The sequence below is a fragment of the Dasypus novemcinctus genome, chromosome 5 (assembly GCF_030445035.2).
Source record: "Dasypus novemcinctus isolate mDasNov1 chromosome 5, mDasNov1.1.hap2, whole genome shotgun sequence".
Taxonomy (NCBI): Eukaryota; Metazoa; Chordata; class Mammalia; order Cingulata; family Dasypodidae; genus Dasypus; species Dasypus novemcinctus.
This window is the reverse complement of record NC_080677.1, coordinates 25,136,024-25,159,395: the sequence shown is the minus strand read 5'-3', so window position 1 is coordinate 25,159,395 and position 23,372 is coordinate 25,136,024. Positions and strand designations below refer to the sequence as shown.

The 23,372-nt window shown below is 42.3% G+C and overlaps 1 protein-coding gene across 4 annotated transcripts in view; it reads left to right on the top strand.

The window, feature by feature from the left end:
* BMPER (BMP binding endothelial regulator) overlaps nt 1-23,372 on the top strand; it is a 237,774-nt gene that overhangs the window by 156,702 nt on the left and 57,700 nt on the right. For 3 of the 4 annotated variants that reach the window (XM_058296785.2, XM_058296784.2, XM_058296786.2), the window contains exons 12-13: nt 6,676-7,005; nt 13,459-13,795. In XM_058296785.2, the coding sequence (XP_058152768.1) occupies nt 6,676-7,005; nt 13,459-13,795 (667 nt within the window). The remainder of the gene's footprint in view (nt 1-6,675; nt 7,006-13,458; nt 13,796-23,372) is intronic. The other variant, XM_058296787.2, reaches the window with a different exon arrangement.

Here is a 23,372-nt window from a genome sequence, read left to right as displayed (position 1 = left end):
TCCCTTTAAGGCCTTCAACTGTTTGGATAAGACTTCTTTCCTTGTTGAAGGCAGTCTGCTTAGTTGATCGTTGATGTTATCAGCCATAGATCCAGTAAACTTACTGATAATTTAAATCCTCAAAATGTCCTCACAGTAACAATCAGGCCAGTGTTTGCTTGACCAAACAACTGGAAACCATAACCTGGCTAAGTTGCTGCATGAACTTAACTATCACATTTCCCTATTGCTGCTGTAACAGATTACCACCAACAGTGACTTAAGACAATGCCTATTTTCATCTTACTGCTCTAGAGGTCAGAAATCTGAAATGGGTCTCAGTGGGCTAAAATTTGGAAACAGCCAGGCTGCATCCTTCCTGGAGGCTCTGGAGAAGTCATTGCCTCATCTTTTCCAGCTTCTAGAGGCCACCCACATTCTTTCTGGCCCCATTCCCCTATCTTCAAAGCCAGCAATGGCAGGTTGAGTCTGTCTTACACTGTATCATGGTGATACCTTCCTGCCTTCCTCTTACTTTATAAGGGCCCTTGTGGTTATATCATACCCACCTGGAATAATCCAGGATAATTTTCCAATTTCGAGATCAGTTTATTGCCCATCTAAGTTCCATCTGCAATCTGAATTCTCTTTGCCATGAAAGGTGACATAGTCACAGTTTCTGGGGATTAGGATGTGGGCATCTTGGGGGACTATTATTCTGCTGCTCCCACTTAGTCATATTGAGAATTAGAACTGTTTGTTCCAGAATCTTGTCCTGATTCTGGCAATACTATTCCATGGAGTAGCTTGTCTTTATTCGGATGAAGAAATCAGACTTCCAGAGAGGGGAAGGAAAATGCTGCCAAAGCAAGAATCCTAGTTCATGGAAAATAACTTCTCAGGTAGCTCTCTTGGCACCACGCATAATTTCCTCATGCTACTCCTGGCTTTTCAGAATTTTTTCTTAATAATCCCTTTATTCAGAGAAAATCAATTAGTCCATTAAGCAAAATTCCATTGATGACTTGCCGTGTGCCAATCATCACACTTACCTAATTTTTGTAAGATCTGAGTGGGGAGCTTATTTTTCCCACCAGAATATATTCTTTCATTAATTAATTCAACAAATATTTATTAATAACTGCTATGTTGTATACCAGGCACCTCAATTAGCAATGTAAAGACGAATCTAGTTATTAAAGGTACAGTTACCTAGGTTCCCTTATGGACAAGGCAGTGTGCTTGGCACTAAGAAATATTAACACAAATAATAGGCATAAATAATAACACAAAAATTATATATAAGGAGTTGATAGCCTACTGTAAGAGTTGATTCGTTATAGGTATAAACTTAGGTAGTAAGTTTATAGAGCATAGTGTGTCATTGATTTAGTAATGATACTTTTGCCATTACTAAAATAAAATCCCTGAAATAAATAGTGTAACTATAGTATAGAGTTTTTGAAATGAAGACTGTCCCAAAAATCTGAGCCAAGTGGTCAGTTTTTGGTGTTTTTGTTTGTTTGGTTTTTTGGAATTTAGAGGAATGAGAAAACATGTGGAGTGAGGCATCAGGGGAGCTGGTGTGGGGGAGTTGGCATTTGAGCTGGGATCCAGAGGATCACGACTAACCATGAACTGTGAAATGCTGGGCAGACCCAGGTCACAGAGGGGCAGAAGCAAGAGGTAGAGAAGCTAAATTGGAGAGGCCCTGAGAGGTCATCCCTGGCTTTGGGGCCTAGATTTATTTCAGATTAGATCTGGACTTTGAAATTAGGGACCACTTCCTTTGCTTACTCTTATGTTTAAAGTTGGTGAATATATGGGGTAATGGGAAACGTGAAAATAAATTTATCATCTTAATGGTATACCTATTTGTTTTTTTTTTTTTAAAAATCAGTTCTTCATATATTGATTTGTAAGTATTTGTGTTGGAGAGAGACCCACTCACTTCCACATACCCTTACACACACACAGAAGAGTTAGACTAAGTTCTTAATTAAGAAGCAAAGTATGTAAAATGTTATAGGAATCCAGGTGCCACCAGCTGGGGTATGTCTTGGTCCTCTGGTCCCATGTGGACAACAGCTGATGGTGAACCCTCTGGGCAGACCACAGCCTCGGAGTCTGAGAAATTCAGTTCCTGCTGGGTCACAGCTCAGCCCTTTTATACTAGAGGCTTCCATCCCTATTTAAGAGGAACCTAGGAAAAAATGCATAAAGGGATGGTTTCTAATCCCAGCCTTTTCCTGATTCTTGATTCAAACTTGAAATCATCGAAACCCTTCTCAGTAGAGGTTCCCAGGAACCACTGCACAGCGCAATGACTCCAGAGCCCCACAGGGCCAGCTTCTCTGCGATTTGTGCTGAAAAGTGAGCAAAACCTTGTTTTCCATTTGATAAGCTTCCTTGTGGTTAGGACACTGCTCATGAAATGTACTGAGCCATTTGGTGTTGTGGTGTGATTAGTTGGAGAGACAGTCTCTCCTTATAGGAGTAAATGACAGGATGAAAGCTGTTTTCCGTGATTTCAAAGTGATATTGTTGGAGGGCGGTGGGTTAGAATCCACTCAGCTTCTCTTATTTTCTTCCTTATATCATGGAATGTATGCTTTTCCCTTAATTTTCTTTGGTGGTTGAATTGAGAATAGTACCTGCTCTCAGAAGTAAGGTATTTCATTACCATAGATATACCCATGGCAGAAGTACCTGGTGAGGTTAAGAGAAAAGCAGTGGAACTGTGTTTGAGGAGGTTAGCCCGGCTCTTTTATTTTTCTAAGCAATCTTATTAAAATATACAACATCAAAATGATGTTTTAATTCAGTATTATTAATTTTTTAAAAAAGATTTTTATTTTTTATTTATTTAATCCAACCCCCCACGGCTTGCTTGCTATCTGCTCTATGTGTCCATTCGCTGTGCGTCTTTCTGTGTTGCCTGTTTCCCTTTGTTGTGTCATCTTGCTGTGCCAGTTCTCAGTGGGCATGGGCTGTCAGCTCTCCACGGGGGCAGGCCAGCTTTGCCTTCACAAGGAGGCCCTGGGACGTGAACCCAGGGCCTCCCATATGGTAGACGGGAGTCCATTCGATTGAGCCACAGCCGCTTCCCTCAGAATTATTAATTTTTGAAGCAAATATTCTCGTTCTGAAAGCATACTTAGTCATTGTAAACAATGAAACAATGATGTAAACACACATTAGCAAAAAGGAGGGAAATAAGCTTAACACATAATTCCATTACCTAAAAGAAAAATAATACATTCTTAACATTTGCATTTATGCAGTTGCAATATTTTTTCCTTTGCCTATACATTTTTATACATACATAGATTTAAAACAAACCTAAACAAAAATGAGTTTTTCGTTTAAAAGACTGCCCCCAAAATGTACCACCACTGGTAAACTGGCATTTTTTCCCTCCATCTTCTGATTTATACATATTCAAATAATTTTGATTTGGAAACGATCAATTTATTTGGTGTTTTCTCACTTGGAGCAATCCAGAAAAGGATGACTGGACATCTGGACCTCTTGAATGGCAGTTGATTTCACTGACTGACTAGGAAAGAAAACAAAAACATGAGGATGTAATGTTCCTTTTTGTCCCTTCAGTGTTCCTCTAGCCTTTTTCTTCTTTGGCAAGGCAGATTTTTGTAACTCCGAGGCACTCACTTTCAGTCCTTTCCAGTGCACGTGTCCCTCACTATTGGGTCTCTGGCATAGAAATTGAGGTGCCAGGAAAAAGAGCCAAGGCTTCCAAATTATTTCAGCTTGTGATACAACTGTCCCTCAATGCAGCCCATAATTCTCAGGCATCTTTCCAGTCTTGAAATTTTGTTGGCTTCATCTATACTGCTGTCACACAGAAAAATCACCCTGATCTCCAATCCCCTCCCTCCCAAAAGTGATGGCCTCGTGAAAAATATCTTTCTGCACAGTGATTTCCTTTGCCCAGTGTCTCTCTGGACGCCCCTTGCTGCTTTCCGTTCAGCTATGAGCAAGCTCAGTCTTCCCCTGGGTAACCATAGGGAGGATATTCTCTGTTGCTTCTTTGAGGACTTGCTTTGTTACATAATAAGTTTTACAAGTATTCACATTTTTGCCTCTTAAAAATGTAAGCAAACAAAAAACAATAAAAACTCAAAAAGCATTAAGAAGAAAAAAACATCACTCATAGTTTCACCACCAAGGAATGATCACTGTTTACAATTTTGGTGTGCGTGTGTATGTGCATATGTGTTTATTTTATTATAGTTAAGGTTATCCTGAACATAAAATATTGCTTCCTGTTTTTCACTGTCATAAGCGTTTCCTCAGTCATTAAAGTTTTTATTAACTTTTTTGAATGACTAAATAATAGTTCATTTTTATAGATTTACTATAAAGTCCTTAGTTGCTTGTTTAATGTTAGAAAACAACCTAAATATCCATTTTCCTATGAGGTATCCACGAGCATTAGGCATGTAGAGCATTGCTAGGGCATGCAGTGAATTCTCAGTAACTGTGAGCTGTTAATGCCTTTATTAACGAGACATTTTGAGGCAAATGGTTGTCAGAACATTAGGAGAAACTGTGGGTTGTCCCTGGTGCAGGGAAAGAGTGGCCAGCGCTGCCTCTGGGCAGAGGAGGTGGGAGTTTTCCCTGTGTCTGCTTAGAGCAGACAGGACGTTTCCTCAGGAGTCTGAGGTCGCTGCTTGGGGAATGCCTTAGCCTCCGCTGCTGAAGCCCGCCCGTTACAAACTCGAAAGCCCAAGCACTGTGGTTGGTCCTGAGTTTTCATGATGGGCAGGTGGATTTAAGAACCCCGAAAGCCCTTCTCTTTAATTTGGGGCATCTGGTAGACAGGCTAAAATTTAGTCCTTTCGTGGCATGTGGTAAAATTACCTCTGAACTATGATTCTGCTGATGCTACTTGGGGTGTCTGAAAGAACTGCCCTGTTCCCTGTCAACCAAAAAGCAGGATTTCCATGCCAGTGAGAGATTCCATCAGGATGGGAGGCAAAGGTGTGAGAGGATAATTTAGAAAGTGATGACATGGAGAAAGGTTGGAAAATGCCCTAAGGGGTGGTCATGGGAATGGGAGCACTATTTGGGAGGTTGGGGGATATAGGATCAGGAAGTGGGGCAGCAAAAAACTAGGTAAGATTTGGGACACAAGGTGTAAACAACCAAGGAAAGTACAGGAAAGGAACAGAAATGGAGGATGGATTCCAGTATTGTTACTGGCCTTCCAAAGCTCATCTTCTCACACTCTTCTTCCATCCACATCTCCCCAGGACACTATGTATACACACATGCATGTATATACACACACACACATACATACATAGACACATGCATTTGTGTTTGTTGATGGAAACTAACCTACATACAGAAAGCTATCCCTTTCCTTTTTCATTTATCTACCACATATTGACAAAGAAAAGTAATTTTAGAACAAGTCATTAATTTATCACCTTCTAAATACATATTATTTGTATGGAGTCACATGAAATTGACATATGAAGTGACAAAGTATACCAGAATGTGAAGCAACATTGCTCTCCAAACACTTTAGATATTAAAAGCAAATGTTTGCCTTGGGTCCCATTGGTCCTATCACATCAGCTGACACATCCTTCCTCTGTCTTGACTCTTAATCTTTCCCTTAGATGTTCAGAGCAATTACTTAATAAAATATTCTCATATTCTTGACCTGTTCTGGTGTTGACTGGAAATTACTCTTTTTATTACAGTTCCTTCACCATTTGGGCTAATATCTTGAAATGATTTCCTCATTTCCTGGTTGTTTCATATCTCCTTGAAAACAGATAAAGTATAATCTACATGGAAAATAAATCAATGTCAGTCTATGTTTTAAAAAAGAAGCAGTAGTTACTTTTCTATAAAAAAAATCTTTGAAATGCTCCAGTACATAAAACTGTACCTGGGTTTCATAAGCATTTAAATTAATGGTATTTCGAAGTCGTAAGTTAACTGGAAATTCTTACATTTACCAAGCAGTGGGTTTTCCAATTTATTTTCATCCAACTTTCGATTTGGGTATACAGATCAAAACAGAGAAAACCTTGTATTTCTAGAAAACACATAGAGACTATCTGTCAATATTAATTGATCAGTTATTTGACTCTTGATGGCATTAAACACTTATATGTTTGGTGATTCTATTTATTTGTCTTTAGTAAATATATCAGTGTTCATAATGATAATAGCTTTCTTTAAAACCTTAAAACTAAAAACGGAATGAGTAACATTTAGAAGGCCATCTGCTTGTAAATTTTTCAGTTACATGAAAATGTTCAAGGTTTGGTGTATTACCGTTTATATTGTTGCTTTTTATTTTTATATTCTTGCTTATATGGATAATGAAGTTAGGTCAGTTCTGTTTATAAAATTATCCTAGTTCAATTTCTTCATCCCTTGCATGAAGACTACAGAAGCATCTCCAGGTTACAAAGTAGAGATGCTTTCAAAATTCAGAAGTGTTATAAGTAACTAAATGTAAAAGCACCAGAAGCATTATATGTAGTATGAGGTTTGGCACAAACTTTAGAACAACCAAACTTCTGTTCTTTAATTGATTTCCCTTAGTGCATCTCTGCTGAGGGCCCTTCCGTGTGTGACAGGGACCCCTGATTTCTCTTTGAGTCCTTCGCTTGGTTTATGACCCTGCTTTTGTCTCTCACTCACCCGCAGAGCCTGGCGTTTGCACGGTATTCGGAGATCCCCACTACAACACTTTTGACGGACGGACATTTAACTTTCAGGGGACGTGTCAGTACGTTTTGACAAAAGACTGCTCCTCCCCTGCCTCGCCCTTTCAGGTCCTGGTGAAGAACGATGCCCGCAGGACGCGCTCCTTCTCCTGGACCAAGTCGGTGGACCTGGTGATGGGGAAGAGCACCGTGAGCCTCCAGCAGCACCTGACGGTGCGGTGGAACGGCTCACGCATCGCGCTCCCCTGCCAGGCGCCGCACTTTCAGATCGACCTGGATGGCTACCTCTTGAAAGTGACCACCAAAGCAGGTGGGGCTTCCAGAAGTGCCGGCCTCCCGTGGCCTCCCTCTGGCGCTTCCCCTCCGCCTCTTGGTTAGAAGCCCCCGGAGGTGTGGCTCCTCTTCCTCCGTGTTGGAAAACGCTGGAGCAGAGAAGTGTTCCAACTGCAGGCATTGCCTCATCCCTGCTGGTGAGGGAAAGGGAGATCCCAAAGATGCCACAAATAACTGGAGAAATCTGCACAATGTAGAGCTTTGCAATTGGACACCGGCCACTCCACTCTTGCAATCTGTAGACATCCAGTGCCTTTCCATCCTGCTTTTAAAAATAGCAGTCATACTCTCCAAATAACCTCTCTCTCATGTTCTGTTGCTATTTTAGGCCACTAAGGTCCAGCTTGGAATTGTCAGTGTATGACCCACAGTTCACAGTCAGTAATGTGCAGTTTCACATCTGCGAGAAAGAATATTTCCTCATTAGCATCTGTCCAAAGAGAGGGACATATCCTCGAAAGTAAACAGCTTATTATTAGTGATGTTCAAAAGAAACAAAACATCCACAGCAGAAAGGCTTGCTCTTGGAGACTCCTGGTATGCCCCAGGGGTAGCCCTGTCCCCCTTGATTGTCCTGTGCATATGGGATGGGGACGCACAGATGCTGGAGACCATGTGCCATCGGCAGTCCTTTTCACAGTTCACTGTGTCTGTGGCAGGGTCTGCTGGCTTCTGCCAGAAGACACAGCCTCCTCGCACTGAAGTAGCTTCCCTCGGCTGGGCCTAGGGGCACCTAGAGCTGGGGCTGCTGAGGCCCTTTCTCAGCACTCCTTGTTGCCCAAGGCCCACTGGACTCTGTGCTTCCACCCCGTGAACAGACCCGTGCCTCTTAGTAGTTCTCTGAAGCTCAAATCTCCCTTTCTGTGAGGTGATACCTAGGAGAGGCATTTAGGAGCAAAACTCAATTCTTCAGCTATCAGCTGCCGGTGAATTCAGTTCATTTACCCATTTTGTTATATCATGTATGGTTTCTCTCATGTTGCCTTTGGTTAATATATATTGTTTGTCAATCAGGTATTGAGCTGCATGGTTTCCTGGCATATGCTATTTCTTTAAGCATAATGCTTAGAGAATATTGATGTTTCGCATGCTTTTTGCATTGGGGAGAATTTTATGGCTTGAGTTCCAGTTTCTTTAAGTTATATGGACTCAAAAGGGACATATTTTGTAGAGTAGGCACTTTTGGGGACACTTAGAGAAATGAGAGGGTCAGCAGCCTATTTTATACTGCACCTTCGGACTCATAGGAACTGTTTCAACTCAAGCCAAACTGTATTTTGATAAATTGATTTGAGCCTATCACTGGCCATTGTAACTAAACATAAGGAGCAAAGGAGAAGCCTGGAGAGCTTTTAGTTAGAGTATAACACAGTTTCAGTGAGACACTAAGTATTAATGCACTGGGGCATTTTATAAAGGGTGAGATTCCCATGCTTCATCTTTAAGGTGCAGATGTGAAGAGCTGTATGCCTTCAACTTTAGAAGGATTAGTCCTGCTCAGAAAATTCAGACACCTGTTCTTGTATCCCAATGATACAGAACTCTGCAAATGCCAGCCTCAGCTCATTCCTTTAAAGGAGGAAACAGTTTGTGGCTCCCTGTGAAATATGCTAATTAGAAGCCCCTTGCCTATCTCTGTGCAAGCCAGCTGAACATAATGGCATCTACTGATATGGAAATGATTGGTCTACCACAGCCCAATTCTCAGAGGAATCCTGGGTACTCAAAAATTGTTGACAGCCTAAGAGGCTCGATGCTCTTCCCCTCACAGCTGGCAAAACCTTGTGAAATAAGTGTACTTTTTGTAAGGATTCTACGTTATAAAAATGAGCGAAAGGACAAGGCTGCTAAGAAAATGATAATACCCTAATTAGATGAGTAAGTTTAACTGTTTTAGGCCTTGAACTCAGTTTTACAACTGAGATAAGTTTCCATCTCTCTTACCATGATGCGAGTAGCTTATGTGGCTCTCTCAACACACAGCTGAACAATTTCCTGTAGCACGCAAATCCCACACACTTTCTGCTTTCCAGGGGAAAAATGCATTCCTCTGGGCAGTCACTTGCTTTGTGATTATACCTTGAATGAAACAATTCCATGTCCAGACAAGACCGTTTTTTCCACCCTAGTCTAACAATCTGTTTGTATTACCCCTTAGGGTTATTTTCTTTTTATCACCCATTGATTGTCTATTGAAAATATCATCGTATTTCCTTTGAGTTGTCTTCTTCCATAGTTTTTTCATTTTATAAGCTCACAAGATCAAAGGGTAGTTTCTTCAGAATAGCGGGTAAAATCAAGCCTGCAGCTGAAGGATGGGAAACCAGAAGGAACGACTCTTCCGCCCTGTGGTTTATGGACTCAGCACTTCATGAGGGAGGACAGGTGGCCGTGCAGCTTGGGTGGAATTAAGCTGTAGCTGCTTACCAGTAAGACCTGGGGTGGTACAGCAGGGCAGAGCCAGGCTTAGTAGCTTGGGAAAGCACTGTCCATCCCTGCCCCAACTCTCAGCACTAAGCAAATAACTTAAAAAGATTTCCTCTCTGCCATCTGTTCTTTTCATCAGCTACCTGAAAGAGTTACATCAGGTCCATCTAAAAGCATTAACGCCTGCGAACAGGGTTTTGTATTTTATTTCTGGTAGGGAATATATCCTGCTTTACTGGTGAAAAATCCAAACAGAAAATCCATTAATTTAAAATATCACCATGGTACAGCTACAAATTTCTGCACCTTCTGTCCCCTGCTATCGTGATGATAACAGCCACACCAAACCAAACAAAGCCAAACAAACAACCACTGTTACAAAATGCAAGAACAACAACTCCCCAAAATCACAGCTGTCTACAAGTCTGGAGCAGGGTCGCATGATGGAAGAGTGAAGAACAAGTTGGTAAATCATTCACGGGCGAGCAAGAGAAGTTGGAAGGCCCTTCATGACCGTGGAAGGAATGTAGTTGCTGCTGGCATCTCCAGATGGGACATATGCTTCCGCTTTAACCTTCTGACTCTGCCAGTTATTTCTACCCAGTCTTCCATGCAGAGGATTGGGAAACACATCCCTGCTGCAGAAAGGAATATTCCCAGTCCCTGAAACACTTCTGCAATGTTTTCATCTCACAAAGATGCCTATTTAAAATACCATTTGGAAGAGCAGTTCCCTCAAATAGCACTAACTAGTTTATTTATTTATTTTTGCATCTCACTACTATAAACCACTCTGCATGGATTTTACCCTCTACATGCACAAATGTAAATGATACAGCAATAGGCAAAGGCACCTGAAGGAGAATAAGTCATGTCTCTACAATGTAAAGCCTAGGATTGGTTTGTGAAAACTGTCTTACTATAGTCATAACAAAGAGAAAGAGGAAAAAAGGAGAGTGAATTACTAATTATTCTCTTATTTTGGGGGACCATCTTTTATGAATGAGGTGTCAAGAATTTTTATTAGAGTTTACTAAAACAGAGGGTTTACATCTATCCAAGCAGGGACCACTTATCCACAGTAAAGACAGAATAGAACTATGAGTTGAATTCCCATAACTCCATTGTCCAAAGTCTCAAATTTATTATATCATTGTCTGTAATAATGTTAGGGCTCCTCTGGGTTTACATTTTCAAATATTTGATGCCCTTTGAAGAATAGTACTTGCCTGCTGTCTAGCAGTGTGGAAAATTTCGCAACATGGAAAAATTTCAGACTTATGCTCTAAAAGCTAGAGTATTTATTGTATGGAATTGATTTTCTTCCATCATTTTTCTTGCTGGGCAGCTGCCTGGCTACAGGCTTGTGAGGTCAAGTTTCTTCTATACCTTAGAGAGCTTATTACAAATCATCTTATAGTTTGCATGTCTTTTTTTTTTCTTCAAAATTGGTTATTTTAGTGTCTTAACTATCATGAAATTCACAATTTCTTTGGTTTCATAGAATTGACATATCAGTGTTACAGGAGTCATTCAGTCATTTTTTTGAGCACATGCTTTGTGCCAGACAATTTGTTAGATGCTGGGTGTGAAGAAATGTAAATCATTTTATCTGACAGTTGTGGCTGTTAGAGTTGACACCCCTTCTCACTAAATCCACACAGGAAGCCAGCCCAGTTCAGGGAGGGGGATTCCCAGCTGTGTACCCTTTCTTGGATCACCTGGTCTCATCACAAAACTATTGCTAAGGTAGACTTTAAAATGACCTGTCTTCTTCCTTCTTTATCCAGATCTACTTTATTTGCTTTTCTGAACCCAGCTTCTTCTCCCGACCAAGAAGTCTTTCTGTACCATGTGCCTTGGTCTAAAAATGTTTACATTACTTTCATTTACCATACAGTGATTTCCATACGGATCTTTCCATTTATTTCTCCAGAAATCCAGTTTTAGACCACTGGTTTGTTACACCAATTTCCCTCTCTCTGAAGAGGATTTCTAATTCTTTCTTGTGATATTCATATGGCCCATTCACAGGGAATGGTGTTTGGCCAGTCTTCTCTCCTTTTGGACAATGTCCAGACTTCAGGAGAATTGGCTTTAGACTCTTACTTCTGGGTGTTTCTTATAGATCTTACATCACTCAGCCTTATGCCAATTTCCTATCCAGACATGACCATCCATTCTTCTCATATTTTCTCTCTTCATCCCCTGCCTTTCCCATTATCACCTCATTGCCCCAACTTCTGAGCATCTTCTGAACATTACTCATCAGCCTGATCTTGACCTTTCAGGAACAAAGACAAATTCTTTTGAAAGGAAGGTCATGTTGCTCTTTCTAGAGGTTCAGGACGGGCAAAATGCAAGACTAGTTTTTGCCAGGAACCCCATAGAGTGAGATAAAAAAACACACAACATCTGCAGCAGAGACCCTTCTGCTAAAAAGAGACTTATCTGTGGGTGGCCACTCTTAGAAAACAGCAATAGTGAATAAGGAGGAGTCCCAGGGTGGAAATGCTCACTGACAAGTTGTAAGTAGTCCTTTGGTGTTTGTGCCATGGGCTCTTCATTCACTGGCACATAGTTCATCCATCCCCTGGGGCTCAAGCACTGCTAAGGTATTACCAGAAAAACTGCAAGAAAGACTTCCAACCACACTTGAAACAGAGAAACTCTGAGTATCAGTGTGTGTTGTTTGCTTTGGGTTGAACCTCAATGGCTTTTCATAAAGCCATGCCTTTCTCTCATGGGTAGTTTCTTCACATACAGATCCAGAGAGGTTTTGTAAGCAATTCTTTTTTTTTTTTTTTTTTTTAGGAAAACAATCACTTTTTTTTTTTATTTTTATTTTTATTTTTTTTTCCTTTAAATAATTTCTTTATTCAAATTTTATTTTATTTTTTTTTGCTCCTAATAGTGTTATTTATTTATTTTTTATTGACTTTGTAATAATATTACATTAAAAATATATATGTGAGGTCCCATTCAACCCTGTAAGCAATTCTTGACCTTCTAGTCAGACTGATCTGTGCTGTGACTGGCTGCCTTACACTTGACTTAGAAAGTCCACCAGACAATCGGGCCAGTGGCTAGGATGGCTCTGAAAGCCTTAGGGCAGCACATCTAGAGAAATGTTCTCAGTGGAATCTCCCAACCCTTTAGCTGGCCAGTCCAGCAAACCAAAAGGAGTCTATGTTCTTCACCTTCTGGAGTGAAGATAATTTAATGAAGACAGCGTCACTGCCCTGCTGATGAATGCCCAAGAAGAACTTTGGCATGCCACCTGGATTATTTCCTATGCCCTCTCAAATATTTGAGCTTACAAGAAGCCTGAGGATGGTGTCCTCAGTCTAGGGCTGTCTAGGTTAGAAGGGTTCCGTATTTGTTCAACCCTGAGAAACATCAATTAGACAGTCTTTAATGGCTCAGGAATGACTGTAAAATTATGAGGGAGCAAATATTTTCATTTTTATGAGTGTTGTCTTTGAAGAGAATACATCTAAAAGCCAAATGATACTCTCACCAATGCAAATAATATAGAATTTTTCTTAGGCATTTGATAAATTATACGGGAAAATTGGGGGATTAAGAAAAATCACATCAGGAAGCTATTATCCTTGCTATCTTTCCATTTCCATATCATGGTAGTCATTGGAAAAATGAAGACATGATTTGGATCAACACAATTACTTTAGGAAAAAGCAGAAATATAAGCCCTGGAGTAACATGGTCAAAGAGTAATAATAAACAGGTCAACTCAGGCTACATACAGCATCCTTAAAGGACCAAACTATATAGTTTAGAATTTATAAACCACAACAACTGAATGATTCATGTAATTACATGCAACATTCAGTATGGCTAGATGAAAAGGTAACCAAGAATTTAGACCCTTAGTGTTCCTTGTTGGTAAATGTTCATATATATTATATAAGAATGTATACATTTGGGAATTATTGGTGGCTTCAGGAGTGGCTGATCCCCCTTTCCTATCCTTTTCCTCTAGGTTTGGAAATATCCTGGGATGGGGACAGTTTTGTAGAAGTCATGGCTGCCCCCCATCTCAAGGGCAAACTCTGTGGTCTTTGTGGCAACTACAATGGACATAAGCGTGATGACTTAATTGGTGGAGATGGAAACTTCAAGTTTGATGTGCACGATTTTGCTGAGTCATGGAGGGTGGAATCCAATGAGTTCTGTAACAGACCTCAGAGAAAACCAGTACCCGAACTGTGTCAAGGGACAGTGAAGGTAAAGCTCCGAGCCCATCGAGAATGCCAGAAGCTCAAATCCTGGGAGTTTCAGACCTGCCATTCGACTGTGGACTATGCCACTTTCTACAGGTAAGTTCCAGGGACTGAGTTTGGGTTACAGACAAACAATAGACTTGACATTGAAACAAAATCTATCAAATTTCTTGATGTGTAAACCCCCTAAGCACAGTGCAAACACCCACATGTCTTTCTGTTCAGCAGCAGATCTCACCTTGAACGGGTCCCACATTATGTCCCAAATTAGGAAACTCCAGGAAATGTTTCAGAGGTGTCTCCTATTTATGAATGCATGTGTCTGTATGTTCAGTGGGAAGTTGGTGACATCCCAGGATTTTTTCAGAGAGAAGCTTGACTCTCTGAAACAGTCTCCCAAATTCCTGCTTAAACCTGAAAGTGTAAAGGGCAGGGGTGATTCCCTAAAAGTGTTTATCAAATTAGCATGGCTGCCTTAGGGCGTTTGAGCGAACTCGGATTTCTAAGCCTGAAGAAGAATTCTCGTTTATCTCATGGTCTAGTCCAAACCACATCTGCACCTGGAAAATAGGGAACTGAAATCAGAATTTCTTGGCTCTTGGCCAACTACAAGAGTTCCACATGGAAAGTCAGAGGAGAGTAAAGACAGGGCTTGTAGACTAAGGAGGGAAGGTCACTCATTGAGACCAGGAATTCCCGGACCTTTTCTAAATCTGATTAACCCTCTCAGACCACAGAAGCTGCTTACAAAGGAGACCTGGGTCTGACTTCCATGCTGCAAGTTTGCATCTGTGACTTGTTGTGTTTGGACTGGTTGTACTTCTTTAACTGCATGATTCCATGGGTTCAAGAGCTATGGCTGTCTATAACTTTAACCCCCGTGATGTGGGAGGAAACATGAGCCCAACGCAGTCCAAAAGGCTTTGGTTAAGTGATTTGCCTGTGTCTCTTAAAATTAGAAAACTCCTGTGGTCTGAAGCCACGGAGAGGTTATTTTTACTCTTTAATTGCCAACAGTTTATTTCCCCTAGATCTCATTAAATATGATCTTTTTTTTTATTTGATCCTTGGACATAAAAGATAAAGTTCTATAAAGGCAGCTCAAAGTGGGGTGGGGAAAAAACTGTCCTTGTCATCACGAATCCCTGAACATGGCTGCATCTGCCAAACCATTTGGCTCTGAGTCATACGTATTGCTCTTTCAAGTCATTTTCCTGTTATAATTTGAATTCTCTGTTTCACTTCTTTCTTCTCCCTGCACCACTCCTTGTCTATTGAAATTGAGTGACCTTATCAAAAGATTTTGGAGTGAATTACACAGCTGGACAGAGTAAATGGACTCTGCTTGGAATCTCAGGTCCATCACTTGAAGGTCAGAGGGGAAGCAGTAGAGCATAGCAATGAAGAGTTAGTTTTGTAATCTCCCAGGGCAGAAGCTCCTGCCCAGCTGTGCAACATTGAACAATTACATGGGTCTCTAAACCTCAGTTTGCTTATCTGTGAAATGGGATAATAAAAGCTCCTACCTTGAAGAGCTGTCATTAGGATTCAGTGAGATTATGAGCATAAATGTAAAAGCTCAGCATAGAACCTGAACATAGTAAGTGCTTGATATAATAGTTGACTGCTATAATTTTTCTCTTACTTAAATCATTAACAAGAGTAAGGCCTCTTTTGGAGGGTCCTCCATCCCTGTTGTGCTTTTGGATTGGACTGTTCTCTGCCTAAAAAGGATGGAAAGGGCATGCTTTTCCCAGGGTCCCACCAGCATGCACCTTTGGTTTTAAAGGGATATGTTGAAAAACAAAAATCGGAGAGGCCTGCAGAGATTAGACATTTATTTTCAAATTTCTATTTCTTTTGCTTTCTGTGATTTATTTAGTGTCATGATCCCTGGAGGAGAGGCAGGAATATGATGAGCACCTTGGCAGAAGTCGTGAGAAACGACTTTGACATACGAGATCTAAGAGCGTGGTCATCCTCACGGGGCCAGTCTTTTAAAATCCTTCGCACTTTGAGGTGCTGTTGCAGCTACAGCAGCATAATGGAGGTTGGCTCATCTGTGAGGGGCCGCTGCTTGGAGGTGGGGGCTCGTGAGCTCACTCTTGGGGACTCTGTGCGCTGATATTCAGAGAAAGGGACATGCGGCATTGCTGGGCTAATGAGCATTGCCTTCATATCATGGAAGATTACGTATGTAAATTATATTAGAATTTGATTTCACTTTGCCCCTCAGCCTCCAAGGAAATAATCTGTATCTTCCTTTAAGGAAGAAGTACAAAGTAGGATAACATAGAAATGCAGCCTTCCAGGAACCACCCTGTTTGTCACACACAGAAAGGAGAGGGCAGAGAGGGCATTTCTCTGAGGAAATATTACCTATTCTGGGTTTCTTTAATCAAGTGACGAATTACATAGGGCAAGTTATATTATAAATATGAGCTCCTTTTATAAGGCCAAAATATTAATTCTGATTTCTCTGAATTAGAGTTTCCTTTTGAGACACTGAGGATTTATAAACTCTGGCTTTATTTTGGTCTTATTCACAGTTTAACATTTTTGAATAGTAAACTGCCCATTGTCTAAAAACTTGAAAACTACTACTTTATGAATCAAAAAGAATGACTGCATATTAATCAACACTTTTTATTTTATTTTGGGAAACTTAAAAAACTGCTTATTTTCTTATTCATAAACCAGTTCCACCCATCAGGGACTCATCTGGCAAAAAAAAAAAGAGTAATATTTGATTAAAATATTTGTAGTCACCTTTATTTGCTTTAATTAATTGAATTTGTTGGGTGCAAAATAATTGAAGTACTAATCATATAAAAGTTTTAACTGGCTTCACTGATAATATGTTACATCTTAGCTTTGCTAATCAACTTGTCCTTAAGTGAGATAATTCCCTCTAATAATTTTTTGCATTATCCTTCACTGGCATGTTATGGTGAAATTCCCTGTAGCTAGGATGGTGGCATACTGTGGGAAATCAAAGTCAAATCATTTGAATTCTATGTGGATTCAAATGTATGCTTCCTTGGGGGTGGGGGGAGGTATTGAATTATGTTTGCTCCTCTTTTCTCTCTTCTTATTTTCATCTCCGTCCCTACCCGCATGTCACATTCTCCACTGGTGTGTTGGATGTCAGTTGAGAATCAAAGGCGAATAGGCAGACTCCCATGCCAAAGGCTCCCTCTAGATCCATCAAGTGCATTTCCTCACGGATGACTTAGGCCATACTTCCCAGCTCAGGCTGCCTGGGCACAGAGAGAGGAGGGGAGAGGGGAAGGGGCAGTTTGGACCAAACTGGAGAAAGAAAAGACCTGATGTGCTCTGTGCCCAGGAAAGACCATCCGTGGGATTTTTTATCCTCTCTCAGACCCATCTTGGATGAAATAGTTGCTAGTAAGTATATCCCGCCAGCAAAGCAAGACTTTAAGTCCTGGCAGGACTACATTTCAGAGAAATCAAGAAAAATGAATTTGAACTGTAATAAAGCCCAGACATTTACAGACCACAATCATCTCAGGGCTGTTTTCTTCCCTCCACTCTCCTTAATGGGGTATAATTCACCAGAGTGAAAACTCTGTTCACTTGTTTGAACTGGGAAAGTGTCTGGGGATTCCCAGTCTAGGAAATGTTCTTTTCTTTCCATGCAGTGGTTATTACAGCTGTAAGGAATTGAAGTACCGCCAGAAGATTCACACATGTCTCCTTTCCTGAGGAGGTGCTGGGACACAGGAGAAGGGAGGTAGCACAGGAGAACACTGGAACCCCGACAGGACGAAGGTATAGGATATACTGGAGTCCTGGGACCACCCGTGGCTTCCTTCCAGGAAAAGATCAAGACTTTGTGGATGATCCACTTTGTGCTTTCCTATGAAGGAAACTAATCATTTATTATAAAGCAAGAGAAAAGATACAGGCAAGGAGAACAGACTATGTCTGTGTGCATTTGTGTATGAAAAAAGCCATAAAAAACTGACAGTTATTCCAGAGTTAAAATCAAGTCAATTTGCCCTTGCTTCATAGATGAACGTGCTTGAAACATTTTTGTTTACATTTTTTATTACTTATCTTGAATTGCCACTAAAATTAGGTCTCTAAATCAAATGAGATGTTCATTTTAAAGTGTAACATTATAGGTCTTGCTCTTTATTTTTCTTTTGGCAGCATTTAGGATTAGTCATCCTGAAGCTGTAATTAAGGTATGCTACCACCAGGTGGCAGTAGGCACCCCAGTTGTTACCCTCTATCCAACTTCAGCCCTGGGCTTAAAATTTCGAAATTTTCTCCCGATTAATTGGTTCCCTCCATTTTAAAAATTTTTATTTGAAAATTCAGTTCTAGATTACTCTTTCCACTGTATCTAAATACACAATACACATCCGTACCTCTGGGTTTCTGTCCATTTCATTCCCCTTCCTGAGATGACCACATTTTCTGTATCGATTTAAGTTAAAGGCATATCTCCAGTTGCATTCCAGGCTTCTGTAAATGTTCTCTTAATCTATTTCGTTAGCTAAGCTGATCGTGTTTATCAACATTTAACACATATACAATGTTGCACTGCTATTGCCTCTCTCCAGTTTCGGATTTTAGGTTCATTGAAGAGTGGGGAATGTGGGGTTTTTTTGGTATTTTTCGAGTTCACCCAGCATCTTCCCTGTTAGATCTAATCTCAAAAAATATTTATTATCTTTCTTGCTAGGCTATTTTTCATCTTCAGCCTCCCTGATTTATTCATGACGTCTGCTGCCCTTAGTTACAGTTCCAACCTAGAACTTTTTTCTGTGCTCAGTCATACACTTAGAGGCAGTGTGTACACTCATCTCTGTCCTTTCCAGGAGCAGAGTGGTCAGAGCAAGCAGAGCTTCTGGTCCTTCTTGGGGCTCTAAGAGCGTTCAACGCTTCCCTCTCCTGAGTCTCATTCTTCCCTGACTGCCAGTGGCAGCCAAGCAGAGTCCTCTGAAGCTGGGGTATCTACCTCTGCAAGCTCAGCTCACTCGTAGGACAGTTGGATACCCATGTCCTCCTCTGTCACTCAGTTAGCATTTGACCTTGCTACCTTCTGCCCTGGCCTCTCTCAGGTGATCTCAAATTAGCCTCCTCTCCTTGGGGCACAAAGAGCAGACTCCATACGGGATCTTGCCAAGACCAACTTGCCCACCACCCTGGCCGCTCAGCCTCCTCAGTGAGGAGTTACATCCATTCTACCTTGTAATTGGCCCTGAGCATCCAGCCAGGGGTGAACCAAAGCTGAATGGGTCCCCCCCCAGCCTTGCCTTTGTTCTTCACCACAGCCACAGGTAATAGTTTCCCTGTTGGATTCAACAAACTGACCCAAGAGAAAGGCCTTTAATTGCCTAGATTTCTGCTTAGAAGGGTGATTCCTATTTAGTTGAGTTTTCTTGGGGCTGAAGCAAGAAGAAAGGCATGTGGATGCTTGGAACATCATTTCATCCAAGCCGAAAATCCTCTCATGTTGAATTTGTCAAATCAAATGGAGACAAATACTATCCTTTGAAGAAGATGAAAGAAAGAAAACTGTACCAGTAGTAACAGATAGATTAACCTTCCTGGCTCAAGGTTAAATGCAATTTCAGTTTGATTTTATTTTTAACTTTGAGTTTATTTTAAGCATAAACTCCCTAGATTCCTGCCATGTTTCTACATTTTGGGAAGAGGCTTTTGAACACCGATTTGAATGAGAGTCAATTTAATAGGTAAAACACTAATTATTTTGTAGCTTATCTCTTGGCTGCTTAGGAGACTTCTTGAGTACTTTTTAGGAAGCAAGAGGCCGAATAATGTAGCTTTACCATATTTTCATTATTTATGGGTCTAAAGCCCTTACCATTCATGAACACAAAGCTGACATGGGTAGTGCTGTCCTCATTTTACTGATCAAGGCACAGAGAGATCAAGCCTGACGGGAATATTTGGTCTTGGAGTCTGTGATAGAACTCGGCAAGGCTCACCCTGGCCCTCTCAGAGTCTATCACTGTCTACTCAGGTTTTTAAATACCCTGCTTTGGCCATGAGCTTTTGCAGGAGGGCTTTACTAATGAGTTAACCCATTCTTTCGTTTTACAAACTCCAACGGAGTGCCTGCTAGATAATGTGCCAGGTAGCGTTTAGGTGTGGGGATTCAGGGTTGAACAAGAGAGATAAAAGCTCCGCCTTCAGAGGACGCGAATTCAAGGGTGGGCAGATGGCCGAAAATAAAAAACAAGGTCCTTCCCAACCGGAAAGAGAGCTGTGGAGGAAATCCACAGGGTGGTGTGATCGTGGGACTGGGAAGGTGGGCAGGAAAAGGCTTCCTGAGACCTCATCTGAGCGCACCTTTGTGAGGCGTGGGGAGCCTGCCTGTGTGGGAGGAGCTGGTGCGGGCCCGTTGCGGGCCAGTTGCGGGCAGGGGGCCAGGCAAATCCCGGCTCTGGAAAGGGTGCAACCTGTTTAAAGACTACAGAGGAAGCTGGCACGACTGATGCTTTTAGAAAGTGACAGTCATGGCTCACTTGTCAAGCACACTTTGGAGCCAGACAGCCTTGGCTATTTCTGAGATCCGCCATTTTATAAGTTGTGTGTTGTTGGGCAGCTTCATTCACCTGGTGATGCCCGGGCGCCCGCGCGAGAAAGGGGTTGGTGAGAGGACTGGCCCCGCTGCTATGAGGATACGGACTTTTTCCCTCTTCCTAGTGGTTACCAGACAGCTCAGAGCCAAGATTGTGATCCGCTTCTATCAAGTATACAGAAATTCAGGGTATGCATTTAAAAAAAAATTAATCCCCATTCCAGTTTCATTTTTAGCTTCTCTGTTTTTCTTGTGCACTGTAGTTTCATTTTATTTCATTCTGAATGTAGTTTTGTAAGCTGACAAATTCTTTCTGGAACAAGCCAGGGCCTATTGTCCAACAGGCAAGGGATCTAACACCTCTGAACTTCTTTGTTTCCATTACCACACAGAGATAATATCATCCAGCAGGTTGCTCATGAGGCTGGGTGAGGCCTCCCTTGCAAAGCCCAGATGGAATGTGCCCGAGGAACCCGCTTCCACTGGCCGCAGCACTAGCAAGGTGTTGGAGGCTCAGGAGGACAAACCTGGGCCCTGTGGCTTCAGGACCCTCAGCCGGGTGGTACCAGGACCCCTCACCATCATGGGGCTCTGGAGCCGGCTTTCCCCAAAGGCGGCCTGGGTGGGCTGGTTTATTTAGATCAGGCCCTGTGCAGATTTGCTGACACTCCTCAGGTCTTGGATGTGTTACGAATCCAGCTCGGTGACGGGGAAGCACAGGCGGGGCGGGCAGTGCGCCCCGTGGAATGGGCTGGTGTTGCCGCGGCGCCACGGGCTTCTTCTCGAAGGCTCGCTGGTCCCTGCGCTGTGCTGGGAGCAGCCTCGCGGCTTCTGTGAGGCTCAGCGTTGCAGTGGGGTCCACAGCCATGCAGGTTGAGTGACCATTTCCCAATCCACCAGGCAGAAATGCGAATCTGTGGGGGATATGCAAATATGAAACGGGACAGGAGGCGCTGGCATTCCTGAGCACTCCTCCACATTGTTCCCTGTGTGTGTGGAAATCTAATATTCAAACTGTTTTCTTCTAATCTGGCGAGGAAGAGGAGCAGGAGAGTGCTGCACCGTCTGTGCCGCTTGCAGGGGAGGCTTTCAGGCAGCCAGGGGTTCGGCCAGGCGTCAGATGTGCAGGAGTGTGAAGATCTAAAGAAAAACTGTTTTTAAAGGCTGTGGAGGACAGTTTTGTTAAAATATAAAATGCTGGCAGAATCATTCTTGCATTCACAGACCTCTTTTCTGGGCTAATGGTCAATTAACGATTCATATCTAGAAGTCAATGAACTCAACCAATAATAAATCAAAGCAGGTATATATTACTGACTATAAAAATGGATGCTTTTATAGTGGCAGCTGACTGACTGATCAGCTAATTAAACCAAGTGCGGCTCAAGGTGCTGGAGCTATGAGACCAGGGAGGGCTCTCCGAGCCTGCGGTAGACGCTGTGGGGGGAAGACAAGCGAACAGGGTGTTGAAAGGGATGCCATGGATTGAATTGTGTCCCCCAAAAAGATATGGTACCTCACTCTGGTACCATAAATGGGACCTGTTTCAGAAATAGGATCTTGAAAGATGTTCTTAGTTAAGATGAGGGCAAAAAGGCTTAGAGCAAATCCTGACTCTGGAAAGGGTATAAATCGCACATGACTGGCGTCCTTTTAAGAAGAGGGAAATTGGGGCACAGGGACAGACTGGCACCAGGGAGAAGGCCATGTGAAGACAGGTCAGATTGGTCCAGGCACAAGGCAAGGAACACCAAGGATGCCAGCAAACCCCAGAAGCTGGGGGCAGGGCGAGGAAGGGGCTTCTTCCAGAGCCTTCCGTGGCCGCGTTGACACCTTTGCTTCAGACCTCGAGCCTCGCGGACTGTGAAGCGATGAATTTCTGTTGCTTTAAGCCACCCAGTTTGGGGCACTTTGGTACAGCAGTTCTAAAGAACTAAGACAGAGGGATGTGTTTTCTGATAGAAGGTGTACAGGATGCTGCCAGGGGAGAAAGTGAAGCCAATAAGAATTACCCCAAAGGATTTAGCCTTCGGTCAAACATTCGCATGAATCAGAATTGCCTAGAGAGTCGACCCATTAGGTCTGGGATGGGCCTGAGAATTTACATTTCTAACAAGTTCCATGCGATTCTGGGGATTCAGGACCACATGTTGAGAACCACTGTTCTTTTTTTTTAGAAAATCTTTTTATTTTTATTTTTTTAAAGATTTATTTCTTTCTCTCCCCTCCCCCACCACCCCAGTTGTCTGTTCTCTGTGTCTATTTGCTGCGTCTTTCTCCTTTGTCCGCTTCTGTTGTTGTCAGCGGCATGGCAATCTGTGTTTCTTTTTGTTGTGTCATCTTGTGTCAGCTCTCCGTGTATGCAGCACCATTCCTGGGCAGGCTGCACTTTCTTTCGCGCTGGGCAGCTCTCCTTATGGAGTGCACTCCTTGCGTGTGGGGCTCCCCTACACGGGGGACACCCCTGCGTGGCAGGGCACTCCTTGGGCGCATCAGCACTGCGCATGGGCCAGCTGCACACGGATCATGGAGGCCCGGGGTTTGAACCGTAGACCTCCCATGTGGTAGACAGACGCCCTAACCACTGGGCCAAGTCCGCTTCTTGATGAAGGGATTACAAAGGAGAACCACTGCCGGGGTTCTTGAAGATCTCCAAAGGACTCAATTCCCTGAGACTTTGAAGACTTTGTTCACTCAAAGACTTTTTTTTCATCTGATGGGCCTTGGGTTTCTTTTGTCCCCCAAAAGCCAACCTCCAAATATTAGGGGCAAGAAGAACACAAAATATGTGCATGGGCAAGAGAGTGATATAGATTTTAAGGTACAGGCTTCAAGTAAACCTTTTATACATCTGTTTCTGTAAGTGAAACGGTCCTCATCTTTTGTCTTTTACATAAAAGTCAGGCCCAGTGGAAGTGCTGGACTTGGCCTGGCCGGGCCATTTGTGAAGCCAGAATTAGAATCCAGAGTCAAGGCTGAGATGCTTGACACAGAGAGCCTGGCACAGTGAGCTACCCTGGTGACGTTTAGATGAATTACCCAGGACCCTGCAAGCCAGGGAGCAGAAAACACTGGATACAGTGCTGCTTTGTT